The 22,527-nt window shown below is 44.6% G+C and overlaps 1 protein-coding gene across 2 annotated transcripts in view; it reads right to left on the reverse strand.

Annotated features, from left to right (window-relative positions):
* Positions 1–22,527, reverse strand: part of RCAN2 (regulator of calcineurin 2) — a 176,100-nt gene that overhangs the window by 57,686 nt on the left and 95,887 nt on the right. Inside the window, exon 1 of one of the 2 annotated variants that reach the window (XM_019491596.2) lies at positions 21,536–21,850. The exons of the other annotated variant lie outside the window; for it this stretch is intronic. Coding sequence (XP_019347141.2) covers positions 21,536–21,622 — 87 coding nt within the window. The 5' untranslated portion in view covers positions 21,623–21,850. Of the gene's footprint in view, positions 1–21,535; positions 21,851–22,527 lie in introns of those variants that run through there. 2 annotated transcript variants of the gene reach the window in all.

Raw genomic sequence — 22,527 nt, forward strand, 5'->3', positions numbered from 1 at the left:
TCATTCTCTGGACCTAGGACACCAACCATCTACATGCAATCCCACAGTTTGCTCCTCCTGGCAGCCATCCAGCCTGCCCCAGAAGCCTGTTTGATTATCGTATCTTAAGCCAAATTTTCCCCACCATGCCCCTCCTTTCCGTATATTCAGTACTCGCCCAAGATAAGCAAGACAGAAGTACGGAAAGTCCATGAGTGCCTGTCAGCACCCACTTCTCATATCGTCTGCTTGTAATCAGGGCCAACACAGGGGGAGAAAGAAGAATGGGAATGATGCCCTGAGTGGCTCTGCTTGGGTTTCCTTTTCCAATCCAGCACAGCCCTTCTGGGAATCAGGACTTCTTGTCTCTCTGATGCTTTGCGTGTGCAGAGCAGCAAGGTAATACAGATAGGAAGGGATGGATAGCTGTGTGACTCATTGTGGTTAGCACAAACCTTCAGCTTGCCCTTCAGCAGAGGTATAGACATAGCCAAAGTTCCTAAGTGTGAATCTACCTGCTGGAGTCCCTGGAAAATATTCATTGCATGTAGTTTTGTGACACACTTTCAACTTACACTTATGCATCCAAGTCACTAATAAAAGGATTGATAAGAAGACAATCCGCCCAATCTCTTGCCAGCAGCCTAGCAGTCAGGACACTAGCACAAGACATGGGAGATCTGGGCTCTAGGCCCCACTCTGCCCCAATCCATTTCCCAGGAAAATGCCCTATTCACTATGCCATTGGCTAAGGAAGGCTGAGGGCATCCTCCATCCATCCACTGGGCAGAAAGAAATGCAGAGTCATGAGGCCAAAATGCCTTGACTTTTCAATTTATGGCTCTTGACAGCAAGATCACAGGTTTTGCCCAGAAACCTAGACAAATACCTTCTTTAACTCAGTCAGTAGAGAATACTGATATACAATAGTGGGTAGCATAGTTAGGTGTAAGTGATTCCAGCTGTTTCCTGTAGGTATGTTGTACGTTGCACAAATAAGGCAGACCTCATCCATGAGCTCAAGACACAAGATCTGTGACTGAACAGATGTCGTGGTTGTTGTGCCACCAGTTGTGCCATGACTTACCCTGTCATGAAAACAGGTGTGTCTACACGTCACCCTTTAGAAAGGGTTTAAAGAATAGGACTCCAGTGTGATAAGCTGAAAATCAGTTGATTGTTGGCCCAACTTGGGACAACTCTGGGTCTGACGATATTGGGGCTGTCCAGACAAAGACTAACAATCAACTAATTGCCAAAACCCAATGCCCAGCAGCTCTGGCCAGGCTCCCAGTGTTGGGGGTCAGAGGCTCTCTGCAGGGGACTTTAAACCTTTGATGCCCTGTACCTTGGCAGTGCAACCAGAGCTGCCAGGTGTGAGGTTTACAGTCTCTCCCAGGGATATCCCCTCGGTTCCAGCTTCCCCCTCCACACCCGCCACAGGCAGGTAATTTTTGGTCCTAGCCCCAGTGTACTATGACTTAAAAACCATGTGTGCAATTCAGCTGCACATACAGTTTTCTGACATTGGGACCCCTAGATCAAGGAGTCTCTCCCTAATCCCAAGGTCCCTGTGCATCCCCTGACATCCTAAGGATGTCAGAAAATTGTGTGCGCAGCTCATGGTTTTTAAAGGTCCAGTGCATAGGGACTCTGAAAGTAGGGAATGCCTCCCCAATCCCACGGTCCCCAGGTACCAGAGATGTCTAAAAAAACATGTGTATGCTGTGCAACCCAACTGGGCTGCCAATGTGGTTTTTAAAAATGTCCCGGTGCATGAAGGCCAAGGCTGACAATCAGCTGATTGTCAGTTGTGCTGGGACTTTTAAAAATTGTACGAGCAGCCAAAATGGGCTGCACACATGGTTTTTAGATATCCCCACCATAGGGATAGGGGAGACACTTTTTCACCCCAGGGTTCCCATGGGCCAGGGATGAAGGATGCACTGATGTGCTTCAACAGTGCACTCAGGTGATGTGCTATCACCATTGGACAAGCACCACAATAAAGCAGGAGAAACTGTTAATAGGTATTGTCACACAAACATTTTGGGCATTTGTGGCATGACAAGTGGCAAAGACATTTATACACTTGCGTTTTGTTTCACCATAAAACTTTGAGTAGCCGCAAGGGTGACGTCTGTTCTCAACCTATAGTTCTCAGGATTTCAAAGTGAACTCTGAGTATCAGCTCTGAGTACCTGATTAGTAGGTACGTACTACACATATAGATATTTATGTTTGTACTTCATATATGGTATATGCATGCATGTACATACATAGGTGCACACAAACATCTCTTTAGCTACAGTTTTCCAACATTCTTTCTCTTTCCAAAATACGCCTTTTGTTTCAAAACCTTCCTATATAAAATCCTTCTTCTCTCTGTGACAGTCTTTCTTGCCTTTCTTCTCTGCTTTTGAGGCAGGATGAAATAATAAATAAATGTATATAACAACACTACATCTTCTATATTACTTTCTATCCTATGCCTTACGCAGCCTCATCTTCTATCTGATTTAGGACCACGTATCAAGCAAAGATCTTCATTCAGCTGCATTTCAGTAATGCCAAAATCTTCCCCCTGAGACGTGCCACTAATTTGGGAACCAGATGTAGCGTATGCTGCAGATATGGTCACTAACTGAAACAACCATGATGACAAGTAAGATGATGGACTTGGCATAAGCCTAATTTATGGATAACACAGACTGAAGTGCTCAACACATAATCAAGAAGCAGTAGCATGAGAAAGTAGAATAGTCTGTTGGTCAGGGCTACTGGTTTTGGATTAGGCCAGGTGCAGATAATTGCTTTTGGAAGGCACTAATAACAGTTAGAGGAAACAGCTGCACTGACTTGATGTTTTATCTTTTGATGAGAAGAACTGAATTATGGGTAGCTAGTTAGAATCCTTTTAAAATGACAGTGTGTTCTTGTTAAATGAGTACAGCAAGGCAGAAAGGTATAATCACTTGTTGACATCCTTGGCCATTTTCAAGGGACCTATGCCAAGCTGCAGAAGTGTGGCTTAAACAGGAGGCCTCAAAAGTCTGTTTCTAAGTCACTGCAGGGTGAGCCTCTGCAGATGTTGCAACTAGCTGGGTAGCAGACAAAAGAAGGAAAGCAATTAACATGCTTAGGCAAACCAGGACAAATTAAACGAAGCAAAAGGTCTGAGAGAAGCCAATATAAAAGAAGGCCTGAAAACAGATCATTCAAAAACACTATATCAGGGGTGTCCAACCTTTTTGAATGTGGGGCCAGATAATGAACTTTTTATCACCCATATTCAAAGACGTCACAGGAAGTGGTATCATAACAGGAAGTGATGTTACGTGACCTTTGACACCAATGAAGTTGCAGGGGTTGACATGGTGCTGGTTGACATGGCATACATGCCCGGGTTGACATGGTGCTGCAGGAGCCGCTTGGCTACAACCGGGTTGACCTGGTGCTGGAGAAGCCGCGGGGCCAGGCTGGGGTTAACCTGGGGCCCGCTTGGCCTGCCGGTGCCATGTCCGGGTTGACATGGTGCTGCAGGACCCGCCTGGGCAGAACTGGGTCAGCACCGGCCAGGAAAAGCAGCACGCAGCTGAAGCCGGCTTCCCATGTGCTGCTGGGGATGGGAGGAGGCCGGCTAGGTCTGCACCGGCCAGCAGAAGCGGCGGCGAAGCTGTGTGCCGCTTGGGACTGACCGGTGCAGGCTCATCCGGTCCCGAGCGGCACATGGCTCCCCCGCCGCTTCTGCTGGCCGGTGCAGACCCGGCCGGGCTCCTCCCGTCCCCAGCAGCACGTGAGAAGCGGCCCCCTCGGGACCTCGTGCACAGGCGGCCGGGCCCGAAGAGCCACAGCACCCGGGGGTAGACTGGCCGAGGGAGCAGGTGCCACCTTGCTGTGGGGCAGGGCAGGGCACGGCAGGGCAGGGCAGCGGGGCTGGCTTGAAGTGGGCGGGTGAGGAGGCAGGCATGGGACAGCCGTGCCAGCGGCCACTGCATGACCTCCCGTGCGGGGCCACTCCCCTGGGCCCCGCAGGGGTAAGCAGCTCCCCTCCCCTCGCTGCTGGTTGGGGCCCGTGGGCCCGCCCTGCCAGCCTCACTGCAGTCCCGCTGCCGCTGTGGCGGCTCTGCGCTCTGCTGCCGCCACACTACTGCTGCAGCTCTGCACTCCGCGGCGGTGGCTCCGCACTCTGTGCCACCACTGCCGCGGCGGCTCCGTGCTCTGCGGTAGCAGCACTGCTGCCACCGCGGGCCAGATAAAATGGTTTGGCGGGCCACGTGGCGGCCCGCATGTTGGACAAGCCTGCACTATATCATAACTTTAGTTTGAAAAGTTTAGTTTGTTACTGCCAACAGATGTAACTAAATGTATTCATGTTTTGTTATACATACACACATACATACACACAAACACATACAGATATATACACACACACACACACAATCTTAATATCTGTGTTTAGCTTGTTAGCTAAGTTATAGAAACAAAAGCAGCCTTGCGAGTAAAGATCATAAACCAAGGAGAAAAGAAAACAGGATGAAGGCAAGCAGGATTCTATGATAGTTAGAGAAGGGGGTAAGAAATCCTCCCTTCTAGACCTGTGTCTTTCACAGGGACAGAAATCCCAACTAACTGACACCTTTCTAGTTCCTAAAAGAACTGGTTCAGTTCCAAAAGTTGCAGTGAAACAAAGGAATCTGAATAAAACTAATCAGAGAACATTTATTAGAATATTGGAATAAGCCATCCATAAATATATGGTATACATTGTAGGGAAAATTGGAGAACTCCTAAAATTCAGGACGCCCCACTGCCAAACTGCAGACTACCTCCCTTTCTGAGTTTCCCTAGTCAGTGGAGGTAAAAATCTGCATTATGCTGTTGTGGGTAGTTAGGTAGGCACTGAAGTATGTACTCTTGTGTTTTTGGGGAGCAACAGTAAAAGGTCAGACTACAGATCTGTGTCTTGCCTCTTTTCTAAACTAGATAGTGATAATTATGGGAATTGCAATGGTACCTTAATTTTGTGTCTAAATGGTAATCATTATGGGAATTTTAGCAGTATCTTAATTCTGTGTGGAAGTTTGCAGCAGAGGTCCTGGTCACAGACAGGCTGTCGTCTTGTCTCTCTACAAGCTGAACAGTTCTGAGTTTTTTGTAACAGGTAGTTTAAATCATTGCTGTTGAGAAAATGTATCAATCTACCAAAGTAAATGAGGTTGTTTAAAATACCTGAATTCTAAATTCTTTAATAAAAATACAAATCAACTTCCCCACCACCTCCTTCCACCTACTTACTGAACCTCCAGCTTTTTAAATGGACCAATATTTTATTTCTGCCCATATATAAGTAACAAATTTACTGCTGTTACAGATACTGAGCACCTCATCCCATCCCCAGTAGTTATGGTTTGTAGGAAGTTTGAACAACAGAAAGCTAAACCAATGTTTTGCCCATGGAACAATGGTGGCCTGCTGAGAGCTGACTGGTCTCACCGTTCTGGCTTGCCTTCCTTGTTTCTATTAACAAGTAACTGAAATATAAAAAAGAGAGGTATAATATTACTTCTCCATGTGGACCAGTGTTGTAGTTCTTTAGATGCCATGCACCTGCCTGATAGAGGCAGTTTTTGAATGAAATTATATCTAACAGCTCTTGAAAGAGAAGATCTGAATACTAAAGATGTAGCTATAGACAACAGTAGAGTTCAGACAAGGATTTGAAGAAATGATGAATGAGTAGAGAAGAAAGAGGAAGCTGCACGGACAACTCAGGTTTTACTGTCACCTGCTAAATCTGAAGACGTAGAGAGCATGCTGCCACATGAGGATGTTGATTCAAGAAAACACCCAACCACAAGGACAAGACAGAGTATACTACCTAGTGGAGGATAAATTAATTTGAGGCACAGGTCTGCTGTTCTAGCAAACGTGGAGGAAAAAGGTGTGCTGATAAAGAAGAAAAGAGCAGTTGGTTCCAGAAAAGATAGGAAGAAATATTGGAAATAACTAGGGACAGAAGCCAAGGGGAAAGAGGATGAAAGGAACGTGGGGAAAATCAGTATATAAGCTAACCAGAGACATAAGAAAGAACAGAAGGGAGAAGATGTGAGATTCATATCAAGAGAAAGCAGCAGGTGTGCGTGATTCAGAACTCCTTGTTAAGAAGAATTAACAGGTCTGCCACCCAAATAGATCAAGAAAAATTGCCTAGAGCAAGGATAAAAGATGTGGCCCTGAAGCTGAAAAAGATCCTTACTACAGCAAGGAAAAACCCAGTGGTTGTCCTTCAGGTTAGAAAAAGTAAACTTCCAGATTCCTGCTGGAATATATCAGGGATACCTACTGAATTAGGTAAAACACTCAGAAAGTGAAGAACCAGGTAATCTTCAGGGGAATTCAAGTCTCTAGAGAAAGAGTATGAACGGATGACAAGATGATGAACCATCTGTTGATCTTCAGGGGGTTAGTATTCCAAATACAGTTTTGAGATGTTGGGCCACAGGGAGGCAGTCACAGAAAAGAGGATTCTTCAGCTCTAATTCTCTACCTAAGTGCTCGCTTCCCGGAACTAAGGCTGGTACACCTAAGAAGAAAAAGCTTTAAAATTAAGCAATGTGGGGGGGAGAAGGTTTGGACTGTCCCAAATAGTCTCTCATACATAGTGCTTTAATGCACAGGAAGAGGAAATATCACATAAATGATAATACAGCAAAGGATAAGGAGTACCAAAAGTTGGGGCATGGGACATCATGGAGAACAAACATATTAATAATAATGAAAGTAGTAATCTGATAATGTTTGTACACAAATAAAGGGAACACACTGGCAATAAAATGAAAGAAATATAACTACTTGCGCAAGATGTTACCATATTTTCTCTCATACAACATATCCCAGAATAAAATATGCACCTCTCCTTCCGATAAGCTACTGCATAGCAGCTTCAAGGGAACCAAGCCTGCTCATTTTTCTGCACCTTCAGAGTTGCATTCAGATTTTACTTTTGCTTTTGGCCAATAAGCAGAAGAAACTGCTCTTACCATATTTCTCACATATAATGAACTACAATTTCCAGCATCTGTTTCTTGGAAAAATGTACATGATGTATGCAAGAAAAATGGTATAAGGATAATTGAAATATATCCTGTGAGACCCCATTTGTCCTTCAGGATTGACAATTGGACGCGGTGATCTCAAGAGGTCACTTCCAGCCCCTAAACTTCTGTGAATCTATCAGTTGGAAGCTGTGCCCTTGCTACAGTCAGAGATTGGGAGGCACTGCTCATCCTCAATCTGGGCAGAGGCAAAGTCTTCCAATTCCATGGGCAAGACCCAGTGGCTCTATGGGCCAGATCTGTCCTGCAGGCCACATATTACCAACCCCTCATCTAGGCCATATTGCCTTAGAGTGCAGTATTCAAAGGCCAGATACGTTACCAAGGGAGGAGACCACATTGGTTTGGCAAGATCCATTCATGCTAAACTCAAGTTGTCATTTATTCCCTTATTATTATCTAGGTATGCATAAAGCAGTTGTTTAATAATTCATTCCAGTATCTTTGTGCAAATCATAGTTGAGCTGATTAGTCAATAAATTCACTGGGTGCTCTATTTTCCTCTTTTTTTTTTTAAGATGGCTACTGTTTGCCTTTTTCTAGTTCTCAGGCACTTCCCTTGTCTTCCACCCTGTACTCAAAGATAATCACTAACTATTCAGAGATTTCTTTGGCTAATTGTACTCCTGGATTAATTCCATCAGACCTTGCCAACTTTAATACAACCAGCTTATTCTAAATATTCACTAACTTGTTCTTTCCCTGCTCTGGTCTTCACACCTATCTTCTTGTTAAAATTAGTTTTAAGGATCTGATCACAATTAATCTCTCTTGTGAAGAGTGAAGCTAAAAGGGCTCTGCATCCAAGTTCCTCATTAAAAACAGATCCTGCCCTTTGAAAGCTTCTGATGTTTGCTTAAGAAATACCCTTATTCCCTACTCCTCCTGATGAGGTGGGCTCTAGTAGATCCCTACCACCATACTGGGCTGGCAAATGTACTTACTAGGTCATTTTAGACAAAAGATAAAGAACACAGGGCAGATTTTCAGCTGGTGTAAATAGTCACAGCTCCACTGATTTCACAGTTGACAATTTATATCAGCTGCAGAAGTCTTTGAATCCTTTGTATTTTTGTAAGGCAATTTCAAAGCGCTTTACAAGCTATTATTATTTACTTCTAGTCACTGGCCAGTGAATAAGCTTAAAAGAAGACAAGGTGGCACTACATTTCTTTCTTGAGCATCCAAAATTGGCTGTCTACAGGACATTTTTGGTACTTGCATATCCAAAAGTACTCTTTTGCTGGATATATAACCATGGGCACCTGAACCCCTATGTAGTCATCCCAACTGAGCATGAACAACAGCAGCCATGGCTCTACACACACCCATACGTGTTATAGATTCCTGAAAACTGAACCATCCTGATCCTGTGACTACCAGACTTAGCCTTGGGACAGGGAAAAAGGTATATCTGTCCTGCCTTGTCCCCCACAGTTCAATGCTAGGACACTTACCAGGAATACCGGCAGTGCTGGGCTCTAGGTCCCCTAATCCAAAGAGGGTTTCAACAGGACCCCCCTCTTCCGCTTCCCAGTATAGCACTCTAACAAGAGGCCAGTCCAGGACACTCAGCCTGGGCTGCTGGAGGTCCTCAGGGCTTGACACAGGAGGACTTTCACTTCCCAGCACAGTACTGGAACACCACACTGCAGGTCAGGCATCACTCACAGCCTTCTCCAGTACTCCTTTTGAAGCTGAGCCTCTAACATAGTCCTTATAAAGGATGGGTGGAGGGAAGTCTGGGGCTGGGGGGAGAACATTTTCATTACTGGGAGCAAGGAAGGACTCTAATGAAAACCTAAAGTACCTTCTCTTCCAGGCCAGTAGCCATCTCACTGAGCCATACCACCCCTGGCTTGCTGTGTTCCTCCTGGGCCCACATATCTCCCAGAAACCACCCTCTCAGGGATGCCCAGGGATGTAGCTTTGAAAGGAGCACTGGAAAAGGGGTTGGAAATGGCTAATCTGCAGCATAGTGGTTAGAGTGCTGTGGTAGGAAGTCAGAGGCACCCAGGTTTAAACCCGCTCTGAGTAAAGGGAGCGAGGTACCCAGGATCTTCAGTTCACCAGGTGAGTTCCCTAGTCACTGCACTATTGGGGGGGAAAGATGGGAACTTGCTTTCTCTCTCATGCTGTTGCTTCACACAGGTGTAATTGTCCAGGTGTGCAAGGCTCTACATCCAGCAACAGAATACCCCTGGACCGAAAAGCACCAAAAATGTGCTACAGATAGCCAAATCTGCTATCCTTAATCCCTGTGCAAAGTTTTTTTTTCTAAAAAAGTGAGACAACCAGACAGACAAAAGACAGGAGAGAGAGAAAACAAAATACAAATAAAGAGATAAGCTAGGATTTGGCCACATCCTGATAACACTGTTTTTTAAAAATATAGAACGCCTTAGATATTCAAACCAGTTAGTAACCTGTAGGATACATGGCGGAAGGGAGTCTTTAGGAGGTACCTTACAGGAAAGTGACTGACACACAGGACCGGCTCAGCGAGGGATTTCATGTTCAGAAGGCACAATGGAAAACAATGCAAAGATGTTTTTGGCTAGAGCAAATCAAGCCGAATTTGCTACAGCGGCTGGAATTACTGTGCAATACGCCGCCAACACGTGCAAACACCAACACCATTAAAGTACTGCAAAAGCATTTAACCCACTTTAAAGTGTTGTGCACACATGCCTCTCATTTCATCTACACACGGCCTTACATGCTATTTCCTCTATTTACCTCTATAACAAAAGACAGAAATAAAACACCTTCCTTTCCTTTCTTCCCCTCCCTCCAAAAAAGAAAAACTTCAAGGTATATATAGATTTGGAAAATTTACATCTGAGATTTTAGTTTAAAAGAGATGTCATTTTTAACTAAAAAGAGGTTTACATGCACACACACAAAATCCCACCTACATTCAGCTATACAAACTGTACCCTACAAAGTTGAAAATAATAGGCTTGAACCCCATTAATGTGACACAAGAGGGGCACTAGCCCCAGAAGCTGATACAGAGGGGGCCAGTGCTCTACACTTCAGCTCTCTAGTGGAAAGTCCCCCTCTAGTCCTGCTAGCTCTACTGCTACCATTGAATGTAATGCCATGCCCCAGTCCTAGGCACCTCTTTTCCCCTTTCCTCTTTGGAGCAAATGAACAGGACTTGAAGAAACATCTGGAGTCAAGTCCAGTGTCCTGGTATACTGCAGACAAGCACTTCATACAATCCTTTATGGTTTTCTTCTAATTACTTCTAATGAGTGTTATAATTTCACTGTTTTGATCGTTAGAAACCATCTCATTTCCAGCATAAATGTATTCATGGTCAATTTATACCCAATAGTTCTTTCAATGAAACAGTTCTATTTTCCCTTGCTGAGATAGTCATGGAGAGCTACCTGTATCCCTTCCCAGCCTTCACGGTAGTAGGCTACACAACCAGGCTCTTTCAGTGTCCTCTCATCATGCCCCCACTTCTCCCTGTGCATATCCATTGTCAGTTTTTCCAAGAGAAAACTGACAACATGTGGCATGGCCTTTGCCTTACCTTTCCTTCCTACCGCTCTTCTATCCTCCCATCACAAATGCAGTTCTTTTTTGTGAGGACCTATCTAAACCGCAGCAGAAGTTCACAGCACAGCAGTGCCTTTCATCTCTCTCTTTTCATCGCACACTCCCCCACACCGCTGACTGGCTGAGAGGCAATTCACGCAGCTGTTTCTGATCTCTTCCTCTACTTGTTCATGTGAATCCCACCCATCCCATTTCCTGATCTCTCCTGCACCTGCTCTCAACCCTTCCTTTACTTTTCTTCCTTTATCTCTCACTCTCCTGAAGCTCTTTGCTTTTACAAATCAAGCTGGCTTTTATCTCTTCCAACTTAAACCCCCCCCCCCCCCACCTTTGACTCTACTGGCCTATTCAGCTGCTTCCCCATTTCCCTTCTCCCTGAACTCACCAAAAGCACTGGTTACAATTGCTGCCTGGGGTCCCTCTCCTCCCATTCCACTTACCTCTCTTCAGCCCAGCTTCTGCCACTTGGGATTGCACTTGCCAAAGGCTCTGAAGATGTCCTCCTACTGAATCTCAGCAGTATTCCAGTTTCATCTTCATCCTTGTACCACTCAGTTGCCTTCAACCAAGTTGACTGTGCCCTTCATTTTGAAATCTTATTTTCTGTATGATTTCCCTGGCTCTGAATATATCTCCATTGCACAAGACAGTAGTGCTGACACCTGCATCTGCTCTGCATTCATCTAAACCAGAAGTAGGACATCCATGTCAACTTATATGCTTGCAGCACTACACTGATTCAGGATAGGAGTTCACATAGACAGAGGGCACAGGGCGTCTCAGGGCAGCAGCAGCACATCTCAGTAGGGCACTGCCTTGTGCTGTGCAGACATATCTTCTGCTCCTTGTTGCCCTCTTGGTCCTTGGTCTGCTTCTCTTCTTCTTTACTTTATTCCTAGGTAATTTCAAACACACATTCAGCTACCATCCCTATGGAGATGACTCACAGCTCTATCTTTCTGCTCCAGAGCTGTCACTTGTTTCTTTTCAAACTAAAATTCCACCTGTCTCTCTGACATCTCCTCATGGGAGACCTGTCATCACCTCAAGCTCAACACGGCTAAAACAGAAATCTTACTCTTTTCTCCCCCCCTCCAACCCTCCCACTCCCAGAATTCCTTCAAGTGCTGATCACTGTAGGCAACACCACCTCCTGCTTATCACTCAGGCCTGTAACCTGGGCAATGTTTTCAACTCAAATCACAGCAGGTCTTCGCAATTATGCTATATCTAAGTCCTGCATATTCTTTCTTCCTCCAGTAGCTAATACATGACATTTCCTGTCCCTCCATGCAGCAGAAACTCGGTACTGAAAAGTCACCTCTCACTTCCAAATGGCTTGTGATACCAGCCTCCGTAGCAGAGGCGGGCAATTATTTCAGGCGGAGGGCCGCTTACCAAGTTGTGGCAAGCTGCCCCGCCCCTTGACAGATGTCCCACCCCCTGGTCACCATCTTGGGACCAATGTCCCAGGGCCAGCACCAGACGGGCCCAAAGCAGGGTGCAGGCTGGCAGGGGTCTGTGGAGCTGGGCTGGGCTGCACCAGCAGGGAGAGCAGGAAGCTGGCCCGGCTCCATAGAGCCCCTGCCAGCCAGGACCCTGTACCCCTGTCACCCTGCTCTGGGCCCTGCTGGCACTGGCCCTGGACACAGGTGCGGGCCCTGCTCCTGCACCCGCTCACTCCCAGTGCCCCCCAGCCCCGTGGTACTGGCGAGGGGCAGTGCACTGTCCCGACCTCTTGCTCACCGGCAGGGAAGGAGCTGGTGCAGAGCGTGGGGGAAAGGCGGCCCCTTGCCCGCCCTGTGGCCTGTGCTCCCTGCTACAGCCACTTGCAGCCCATGCAGGGTTGTCTGGAGCAGGCACAGGTAGCCCCACACAGGCTGCGAACAGCTGCAGCATGGAGCACTGGCCTTGGGGCGGGCGAGGGGCTGCTTTTCCCCAACACTCAGTACCAGCTTGTAACCCAGCCCCGCTGCCAGCCTGGGCCCCGTGCTGACTCTGGGATCGCCCATTGGGGCTGTGCGCAGCGGCAGCAGCTGTGGTCTCCCTGCTTGCCGTGTCAGGTGAGCCCAGAGCCACCACAGGGCCCAGGCTGGCAGTGGGGTGGGTTACAAGCTGGTGCTGAGTGCAGGAAAAGTGGCCCCTCACCTGCCCCATGGCCAGTGCCCTGTGCTGCAGCCGCTCACAGCCTGCATGGGGCTGGCTGTGCCTCCTCTGGACATCCCCGTGAGGGCTGCGAGCGGCTGTAGCAGGGAGCTCTGGGCACGGGGTGGGGGAGTGCCTGTGCTCCACAGCAGCTCGTCCCCTGCCCTCTCCCCCCCCTTACCTGAGCTTCCCATGCCAGGGCAGCTGCATGGTCCCAGGCCAGAAGCCCCTACTGGGGCTTCTGGCTGCAGGGGTGGGGCCGGGTAGGCCCTGCTGTTGAAAGAGCCCTCTAAGGCTTCCCCTGCATCCTGCTGCCCTTGGTTCCTGTCATCTTTGACAAGAACCAAGGACAGATAAATTTTCATTTTCTAAAATTTTAAGGGGCCCTGCGGGCTGGATAGAATGGCCTCGCGGGCCATATTTTGCCCACCCCTGCTCGATAGCCTATTTGTTAAATTGTCAAACAGGCACTTCTGTGTTGTCTTCTAAGTTGCCCCAGATGCTTGGGAGAAGCTCGCTTTAAACATCTCCAAAGCTACATCATTCTCCTTTTTTAAATATTTCCTAAAAACTTTGCTGTGGTGTCTATATAAAACTCGACAGCTGTTAAGCTGCCAGTGTGCTGTGGCTACTGACTGTGACTCTGACCAATACTGTCTCATGTTTCCTTGTGCTCCCCAATTGCCCAAATCCACCTGTTTTCTCCTATCTTACAGGGCCTCTCTACAGATCTAGGTAAAGGTGCAATGGGATTTAATGCATGATCCACACCATTGCACCTCCTGCCATGCCATACATGCACGGTAGGAGGTGTGACTGTGGGATCATACATTAGATCCCACTGTGCCAGTGCCGGGGGAGACTGGGATTACCATCACGATCCTGGGCTCCCTCTGCAAAGGTGACACAGTACGATGGGATCTAATGTACAATTTTACAATCAGATGATCTTGCCACAGTCATGATCCCAAGCCCCCTCTGCACCAGCTCCCATGGCTGCAAGCCATCAGGGGCTTATTTACTAAATTTTAAAATGTATTTGTAAAGCCTATGTGTTTTTTAAATGAGGCTCCTGTTCACTGAAATTCAAGATGGGATGGGCGCCTAACTACTTCTAGCTCATTCTACCCAAATTAATTATATTCATGAAATATAAGTGCTCCATTCATAGCTCTACTAATGTGGCTCAGAGTCTGTGGCTGTACTGATTAATTTTTCAATGTGCTGAAAACATTTGTCATTGCTGCACGATTCTCATCAGAGCCAAGGTATGTCGTTTATCAGCATAACTGCATGGTCTGTTTTACCTTATTAGTTAAATAACACACTCCCTTAGACTAATATTGTAACTTCTAAAAACACATTCCAGCATCCTTTCTGTGACTACAAATTGCCTAATTATCACTCTGAAAAAGGAATGTCTCTGTGACCTTTAATGGAAAGGAGGACTGGAAAGAATTCAAACCCCTGTATCCTGTTCTTAATGTCACTTTTTCCCAAAGATTATCACTAAAAGGACGAGTTAACGGGGATGCGCAATATGTCTAATGTTCACAGATGCTTCAGCACCTGTAGCTTCCATTGACCTTCAACTAGAGTAACAGGTGCTTACCCTCTCCAAGCCTGTCTGAACACATACAGTATCTTATGCATGGGTTAAACCTGCTGAAGGGAAATGCAGTTACGAGTTCTGTCACAGCAGGATCTCAAGTAATTTAAAATATAATCTCAGAATTCCTTCAGAGACTATAATGAGATCCTATAATCTTAACGCAACGGTCATTTGGGAAAGGACAAAACCAGAAAGGAGAAACATGCTGGATCTCCTAAGTGTGTTTTAACAAGCTACTTCCTATCTGTGCAGACAGGACACTGATAGTGCCCTCGTCTCCTGGCCTTACCTCTGGCAAGATAAAGGATGTTTTTGAGATTTATGGCATTATGGCTGGAAGTTCAATGTCATGGTTTATTCCTGAGCAGATTAGACTACCACTTGGTTAGGACTGTTTGGATAGATCATCCTGCCTTTGTAGGAGTTTGAGCCAGATGACCTCCTGTGGTCCCTTTACAGTCCTACTTTTCTATAATGGTGTGATATATTTATATTGCAGATGTCTTCCAGTGCTTAATCCTCTACTAGCAGCAGATACGCTAGCTCCTCCTGCTGTGCACTGCCCCGAGCTAAAAGTCTGGGCAATAACAGGAACTCAAACAGTGGGGCAGAGGTCAAAGTGGTAGCAGCAGCAATACTGTTTTCGGGGGCTCCTGAGGAACCTGTACAGATTTCTGCATTATCATAAGCCATTTTCTCTTTATTCAATTATTTTCCAATTTTATTTGATTTTTTTACATTCTGAGCCTCTCTAATTCTGGACCTCTCAAACAAATGTTTACAACGTGTAATCAGTTAACTGCTGGGTTTTTACATGGAGAATCAAAGTCCAGAATAACCATTTGACATGCAATTGGAACATTTTCATCATTACGATTTCCTTACTCTAGTTCAGGACTGGAGCTCTGACTGAAGCCAAAGCCGTCCTCCTTTTAAAACGTGGAATGATATCGACACCAATTTCTTTACAGGGTAAAAAAAGACATTTCTTCCTCATCTTCATTATTTAATCTACTTGATCAAGTAATATGTAAGAATAACCATCAACAAGCATATATAGATTTCTTCAAGCTGAACTATTGTACCTGTGCTCAATTCACAGATTATTTCAATACAGCAATTATTTTTCTGCCTAGTTTCTAACAATGCTGTTAACTAGGAAACAACTATCAAGTATAAAGGAATCAGAACTCGTGGTAGAGGTGATACCTTTTATTAAACCAACTAGATTTTTGCAACAAAAAAAAATTTTTTGTATCAAGTATAAAAGCATTCTAGAGAGAGATTAAAAACGATGTTTTCACCTTCCATGATTTTATTGCAATTCTCATGTTATTTGGTGTTTTCCTTAAAGCCCCAACTCTGGGATTCATGTGATTATGTGAACATGTCTGATTTGATTAAAATAACAACAACAAGAAGAGTCCCCAAGGTAGTATTCAAATAATTTGAAAGCACGAACTCTAAAAGGTAAAAAAAAAACCAGAAAACCCAATGCATTTTTTTTTTAAATCTCATGTTTAAGCTACTCATAATTTGGAAGGGGGGGCTGAACTGGTGATTTTTGAAGGTTTGGAACTGGCACTACTCAGATGAGCAGCAGTAATACTCTTCTTTTCTAAAACACTGCGCACTTTACATGACATCCCTGTGAATTGGCTCATTTTAGAAATTGAGGTAGGGAGAAAAGAAACATCTCAAAGCTGTCAACATGCAAGTCTCAGGTGCCAACTTCTATCACAGTTCTTGAACACTGTGGGCTTCTGAAGATGGTGTTAGGCTTCAAGCACAGCCGCGGTGAGCACAGCCCAGCGGCTGGAGGCTCCACAGCCCCACAGAGCTGAGCCTGGTGGTGGAAGGCAGGGGAGAGCCACTAGCCAGGGCTGCGCTCAGAGCCAGGGCTGCACTTGGAGTGGCTCTGCCATGGGCTCTCCCGCTGCCAGGCTGAGCTCCGTGGGGCTGGTGGAGCCGCTCGGAGCACAGCCCTGGCTTTCTTGCACCTCCCAATGCCGGGAGCTTGAAACATGTTGAAACAGCTTTGAAACAAAACACCTGTCAAAATTTCAGACAGCCCTACTGCTACGTGGCCTCTCTCCACCTCCTCTCCCTCTGTACAGAATGGGGTAAATCTGCAATATAGCCCTTTGTGCATATTAACAATTTATAAACTGCAGAGCTTTTTCTGGTCGCTAAGATACCTTCCATGAGACAGACTATACTATATCTGCAGTAGAAGAAAGAGGTTCCTCATCCTATATCATTAATATTTATTATTATTTATATTTCAGTGGTGTCTAGAGGCTCCAATCGGGGATTGCACTTCGTTACGGTAGGCACTGAAAAAAAAATAGTTCCTGACCTAACAAGGTTGCAATCTAAGAATATCTCAAATATAAATATAAAAAACATCAGTTTTACTCTTTCATTGATTCAATGTAGGTTCAAACTTCAATAGAAAAATCAGCAAGATTTTCATTACCAGCCACATTACTTCTTTTTGTAACAAACGTTACAACAAAATGACAAACTGAGTGCATTAAAATGAAGCAAGATTCTAATTGTATTACTGAACTCTTTAACTTTGCAAGCTAACTTTTACATGGATGTTTCCCATACTAAGATTTGCATTTCTCTCCTTTGTTCGTCAAATAATCTTGACCATCTTTCAGGCACCTATTGTTTACATCTAAATACATTTATTTAGCATAAGGTCAGGATTCAGAGAGACCTAGACAAATTGGAGGATTGGGCCAAGAGAAATCTCATGAGGTTCAGTAAGGAGAAGTGCAAAGTCCTGCACTTAGGACAGAACAATCCCATGCACTGATACAGGCTGGGGGCTGACTGGCTGGACAGTAGCTCTGCAGAAAAGGGCCTGGGGGTTTACAGTGGACAATAAGCTGACTATAAGCCAACAGTGTGCCCTTGTTGCCAAGAAGACCAATGGCATTCTGGGCTGCATTAGTAAGAGCAATACCAGCAAATCAAAGCGATTATTCCCCTCTATTCAGCACTGATGAGGCTGCATCTGGAGTACTGTGTCCAGTTTAGGGCCCCCATTACAGAAAGGATATGGACAAATTGGAGTGAGTCCAGCAGAGAGCAAGGAAAACGGTTAGAAAGCTGGAGCATATGACTTCTGAGGAGAGGCTAAGGAAATTGGATTTATTTAGTCTGGAGAAGAGAAGGCTGGGAAGAGATTTAATAGCAGCCTCCTACTACCTGCGGGGGGGGGGGGGGGGGGGGGAAGGGAGGGGGAGTCCAAAGAGGATGGAGCTGAACTGTTCTTGGTGGTGGCTGATCACAGAGCAAGTAGCAATGATCTCAAGTTGTAGCAAGGGAAGTTTAGATTAGATATTATAGATAGATTTCATAGATTTCTAAGGTTGGAAGGGACCTTGTAAATCATCGAGTCTGACCCCCTGCTCTAGGCAGTAAAGAGCGCTGGGGTTAAGTAACACCAGGTAGGTGCTTGTCTAATCACTTCTTGAACACCTCCAAGGTAGGGGAAAGCACCACCTCCCTTGGAAGTCCAGGAAAAGCATTAGGAAAAACCTTCTCACAAGCAGGGTATTAAAACACTGGAACAGGTTACCCAGAGAGGTGGTGGAAGCTCCATCCTTGGAGGTTTTTAAGACCCAGCTGGACAAAGCCTTGGGCTGGGATGATCTAGTCGGAGCTGGTCCTGCTTTGAGCAGGGGATTGGACTAGATGCGACTTCCTGAAGTCCCTTCCAGCTCTCATTTTCTAGGATTCAATGATTCTGTTCTAAGGTACATGGTGACGTTTGTGCTGGTTTTACCTGTTCTCTGAACTGCCACTTATTATTCTAAGGAGCAACTCACAGGGAACAGGAGACTGAAACCTGTGATTGGATAGCTTAGTATAGTTCACAGTTTCCTCCAGAGCTTCATTTAATCTCCTTAACTAGATGTAAATGAAATAAACTGGGTGGGGCCATTGCATCAACAGAAATCTTGAGGCTCAAGTTCTCTTCACTGGCACAGAAAAATTATTCCTAAAGGATTCTTAGCCCAGATTGAGAATCCTAGTAACCTACAATATACCATACACATAAGAAAATTGTCACCCATTAGTACTTCCTCATTATTACTGAGATAATGTCTCTCAGATGTGAAGGGAGAGGCATGCCCACAGTACAGCTATACTGTATTAGAATGCAGTACCTTAGATTACAGGCAGTCCTCAGATTTACAACACAATTGGTTCCTGAAAACCACGTCTTAAGTCGAAACGTTGCAACTCGGAACCAGTTTTCTCATAAGAAATAATGTTATAAATGGGGGATTGGTACCTGATCCAAGGCCCGATACACTATTTTCACCAAAAATACCCCAGAATTTTGTACTCAATCAGTTATAGATGAGTAATATAGCTATATTAATGTATTTATATTGTAAATAGCAATCGTACTGATTTGGAAGGACTTGTTTGAGGTGACTTTGCTGGACTTTTTGAAGGGCTCTTGGTTGGAGCCTTCTCAGGAGTCTTGGCTGCAGGTTTTTCCGGAGTCTTGTCTGCTTTCTTAAAGAAAGTGTCCAAGGAAGTTTGGACAGATGTTCTCCAGGGATATAGGCGACACAGCAAACCTGTTCACTGGTTTGGCATCGCATCGGATCAAGCGTTGTAAAGTCGAAACTGGCGTCAAAAAGTTGAAACGGGGTGTCAATTTATAAACATTGTAAGTGCAAAACGTTGTAACTCGAAATGTTGTAAGTCAAGGACTGCCTGCATATGAACATAGATCTTCAGTTTCCAATCTCCTGATGCCTCAGAGTTGACTTGCAAAGGTCGGGGAGCCTCACTTGGCTGTTTTGGTTTGAGCCTCATGCCCATCTCCCTCCAAAAATGATTTTTCTTCCATTTTATTTCTTTTTACCTTAGAAATATGGAACTATCAAGTCCTAACCATCTATCCATCAACCACAGAGTTTTATATTACTGTCTATCCATCACCATAATGTCTGAGCTCCTTTCATAGCAGACTTTAGAAAACTATCTTTCTTGTTTTTGCTTGAAGTTTCCTTGGAAGACAAGACACCAACAGTAATAGCTTTCTCCACCCTTATGTCTCAGGAACGTTGGATCATTAACAATGGCTATTCTTACCCTGCAGACTGCAGTGTAATGTATTAGTAGCTGGCTAGGTCAGGTGCCAGAGATAGTCTAGCTGCAGCACCATGGAGCTTGGTGGCAGCCAAATCACCCTGCCAAGAAGCAAGGGTAAATCAGGCTAAGCTCAGCTCCCTGCTGCTGCAGCTACACTACTTCCGGTATCTGAGTCAGATAGTTTTAGCTACCTTGGATGTCTCTATGTTACAGTGCAGTCTGCAATACAGATTACCTAGAGTCGTTCCTCCCAATAATTTGTTCCAAAATTTGAATGAAAGAAGTTGTAATGTAAGCTAACAGCAAGTTTAACCAGTCTGATGCACAATACCATCCCTTAACCAGTGTGGTATGAAATTGTGGAGCCACATGCCAATTTCTTTCTTTAAGCTGCTGTAAACCTTTTGCTCCCTTCTTTTCCCCACATTCTTCAGTCGTTCCTCCAGGATGCTGCTGCTCACAATGGACTGAAGTCAACTGGCGTCTTTCTATTGACTCTTACCATTACTATAGTATAAAGTACCTTTAATGGACAATCTGCATGCAGCATAAAAGTCTGAATTTCTCTGAACCCATCCCCCACCAATACAGTTAAGACTCTAAACGTCAAATCTGTTATACTTTAGGTGAAGCAACATAAGCACTATCAAACATTTACCCCTTCAACTACAAAAAACAAAATATATTGCACCCCTTCAACTACAAAAAACATGTCACAGCGCTGACAGGAGTGCTGTCATTCAGACAGCCACGAACCAGCAACTAGATATCTGAATCCATTCACAAATTGCATTAAGGCTTTTGCATTAAAAGACTGGTTTCTTAAATTAAAGGGCCTCCTACTGGTAAATCATAAGCAGTTGTGCAATTTATATATGATACCATATGAACACACTTTTACAGAAAAAGAAAGTATCAAATGAAAAAACACCATCTGTTGGAAAATGATCAGTTAGTCACACAAATAGTGCCCCTGACTTCAGAGGACTATTCATGGGCATAAATGGAAGAAAGGCTTCACAATCTGGCCCAAATTAGCAGAGCCTTCCCTTTTTCCTCCTGCATTCTTCCAAAACTGTAGGACAGTGCAATACATTTGGTTGGCTGTATCTGTGCCCTTTAAATAAACTGCTGAATCTCACTGCATTATGTCTTCAGGCTCTTTGAAATGATTTGTGAAAGGCATATTTAAAATAGGCATATTTAAAAGAGTCTTTTGAAATCTTACTTTGTTGGGGTTCTTTTTATTGTAATATAATAAAACTGGAAAAGAACTGGTTTCATCAGTGAGCAATTACCCATGACAATTAGACAACTGCTTCAGGAAATCAAAGAAGATAAGCCCTGCATATTAAGACATAAAATTAAGTATTGTCTTCAAGTCATTCATACTGTACATAAGACATCTAACTTTTTATACATACTTACATTGCAGACATAGTAAAAATACTTGCTACAAAATTTTAATCCTTTAAAAATACCTAATGCTTTATTTGACTGTAAAGGCAAGAAGCATAAAGGCTGCAAAAACCTGGAAAAAAAAATCACCTGAGAAAGATATAGCAAAGCTAAGACTTAAACTAACGTATTGTTCCTGTGTCTGAATTGTCAAGCAGCAATTGATACCTATTATAACTCACATCTACAAAAGTGACACTGGAATAAACACATCTGTGAGAAATTAAGAATGAGTCAATTCTGTTACCGAGATGAAACATGCACAGACTCGTGTTATATAACGTTTCTTTTATCGCTGAATAGTAAACAAAAGGCTGTGCTGTCAGCGTATCAAAGCGGACTGGAAAGCAATCATTACTCTCTCATTTCTTGCAATGCTGATATTCATGCACTGCATATGTATTTACTAGTGCAGCAGGATTTCATCTGCCTTCTTGTTTTAAACTGCTACATACCAATTCCTATTGCTGTCAAGGCTTTTATGAGAAGCATTTGTAACAAAAGGATTGCAGGTGCATACCTTAACCTCTTGATTGGTAAAAATCTCCACATCCACCCCACAGGCAACCAGAGTGGAGACATCACAGTCCATGCTACGGGCTGGCATCCCCCCCTCTTGCACACAAAGAGTTAGGCAGCTTCAGAGTTATGAATGACTGGGAAATTTCCGATTCAGTATTGCTTTTGAAGAGTCCCAAATTCTGCTCTCAGTGCTGACGACAACTGTAAGCCTCTGACACAAGCTCTCTGCACTTAACGGAGTTGTTCCTTGCCTTCGCCGCACACACCCACCAACGGAGCCGGCACAGCATACTAACAGCACTATCCTGCCTCTCGTGGCCATGACATCACCACCAAGACTGACATAAGCTAAATCTATTTTTTCAACCCTTTTATCTCCAGGCAGCACACTGGATCAAATTGAACATGATTATGTGCTAAATCTGAACTCAGACTAAATCAATTCAGGCAGCGTTTGCTGGCAAATGAGTCATAGCTGTTGTTTCAACTGAGTGCTTCTGTTGGAAAAAAAAGATCTCCCGACACTGCGAGCTCCCGCTCTGCATGTAAATTAATTCTGTATCTGGAATCTGACAGTTTGGGGTGAGCTGGCGTTATTTACTTTGTGTTAAAAAATTTAAAGGGTTGAAGCCAAAGGTTTGTTTGTTGCTATTTGGTTTTTGCTACTATACTGATGTAGATTTTAACAGCAGCAGGTTTTGCCTGAGCAGAGCTACAGAGCGTGACCCATCAGATGCTGGGTGGTTCAATGACCTTGCAGGAAGAAATCAGCACAGCTCAAGACACAGACAGCAGTGACTAAACTAGGTATATTGTGCAGGATACTGGGTTAGCTTTTTTGTGAATTAGAAGTTGGTTTGCATTCACAGAATAACCAACAGGAGATACACTTCACACTAGGGCTCTGAGCTGAGCGACCACAATCCCACCTGTCCTTAAAGGTGTTTCTAAACATGAATATGAATGGGCAGATTTTTGGTAGATCTAAAT

Source organism: Alligator mississippiensis, chromosome 1 (assembly GCF_030867095.1).
Source record: "Alligator mississippiensis isolate rAllMis1 chromosome 1, rAllMis1, whole genome shotgun sequence".
Lineage (NCBI taxonomy): Eukaryota > Metazoa > Chordata > Crocodylia > Alligatoridae > Alligator > Alligator mississippiensis.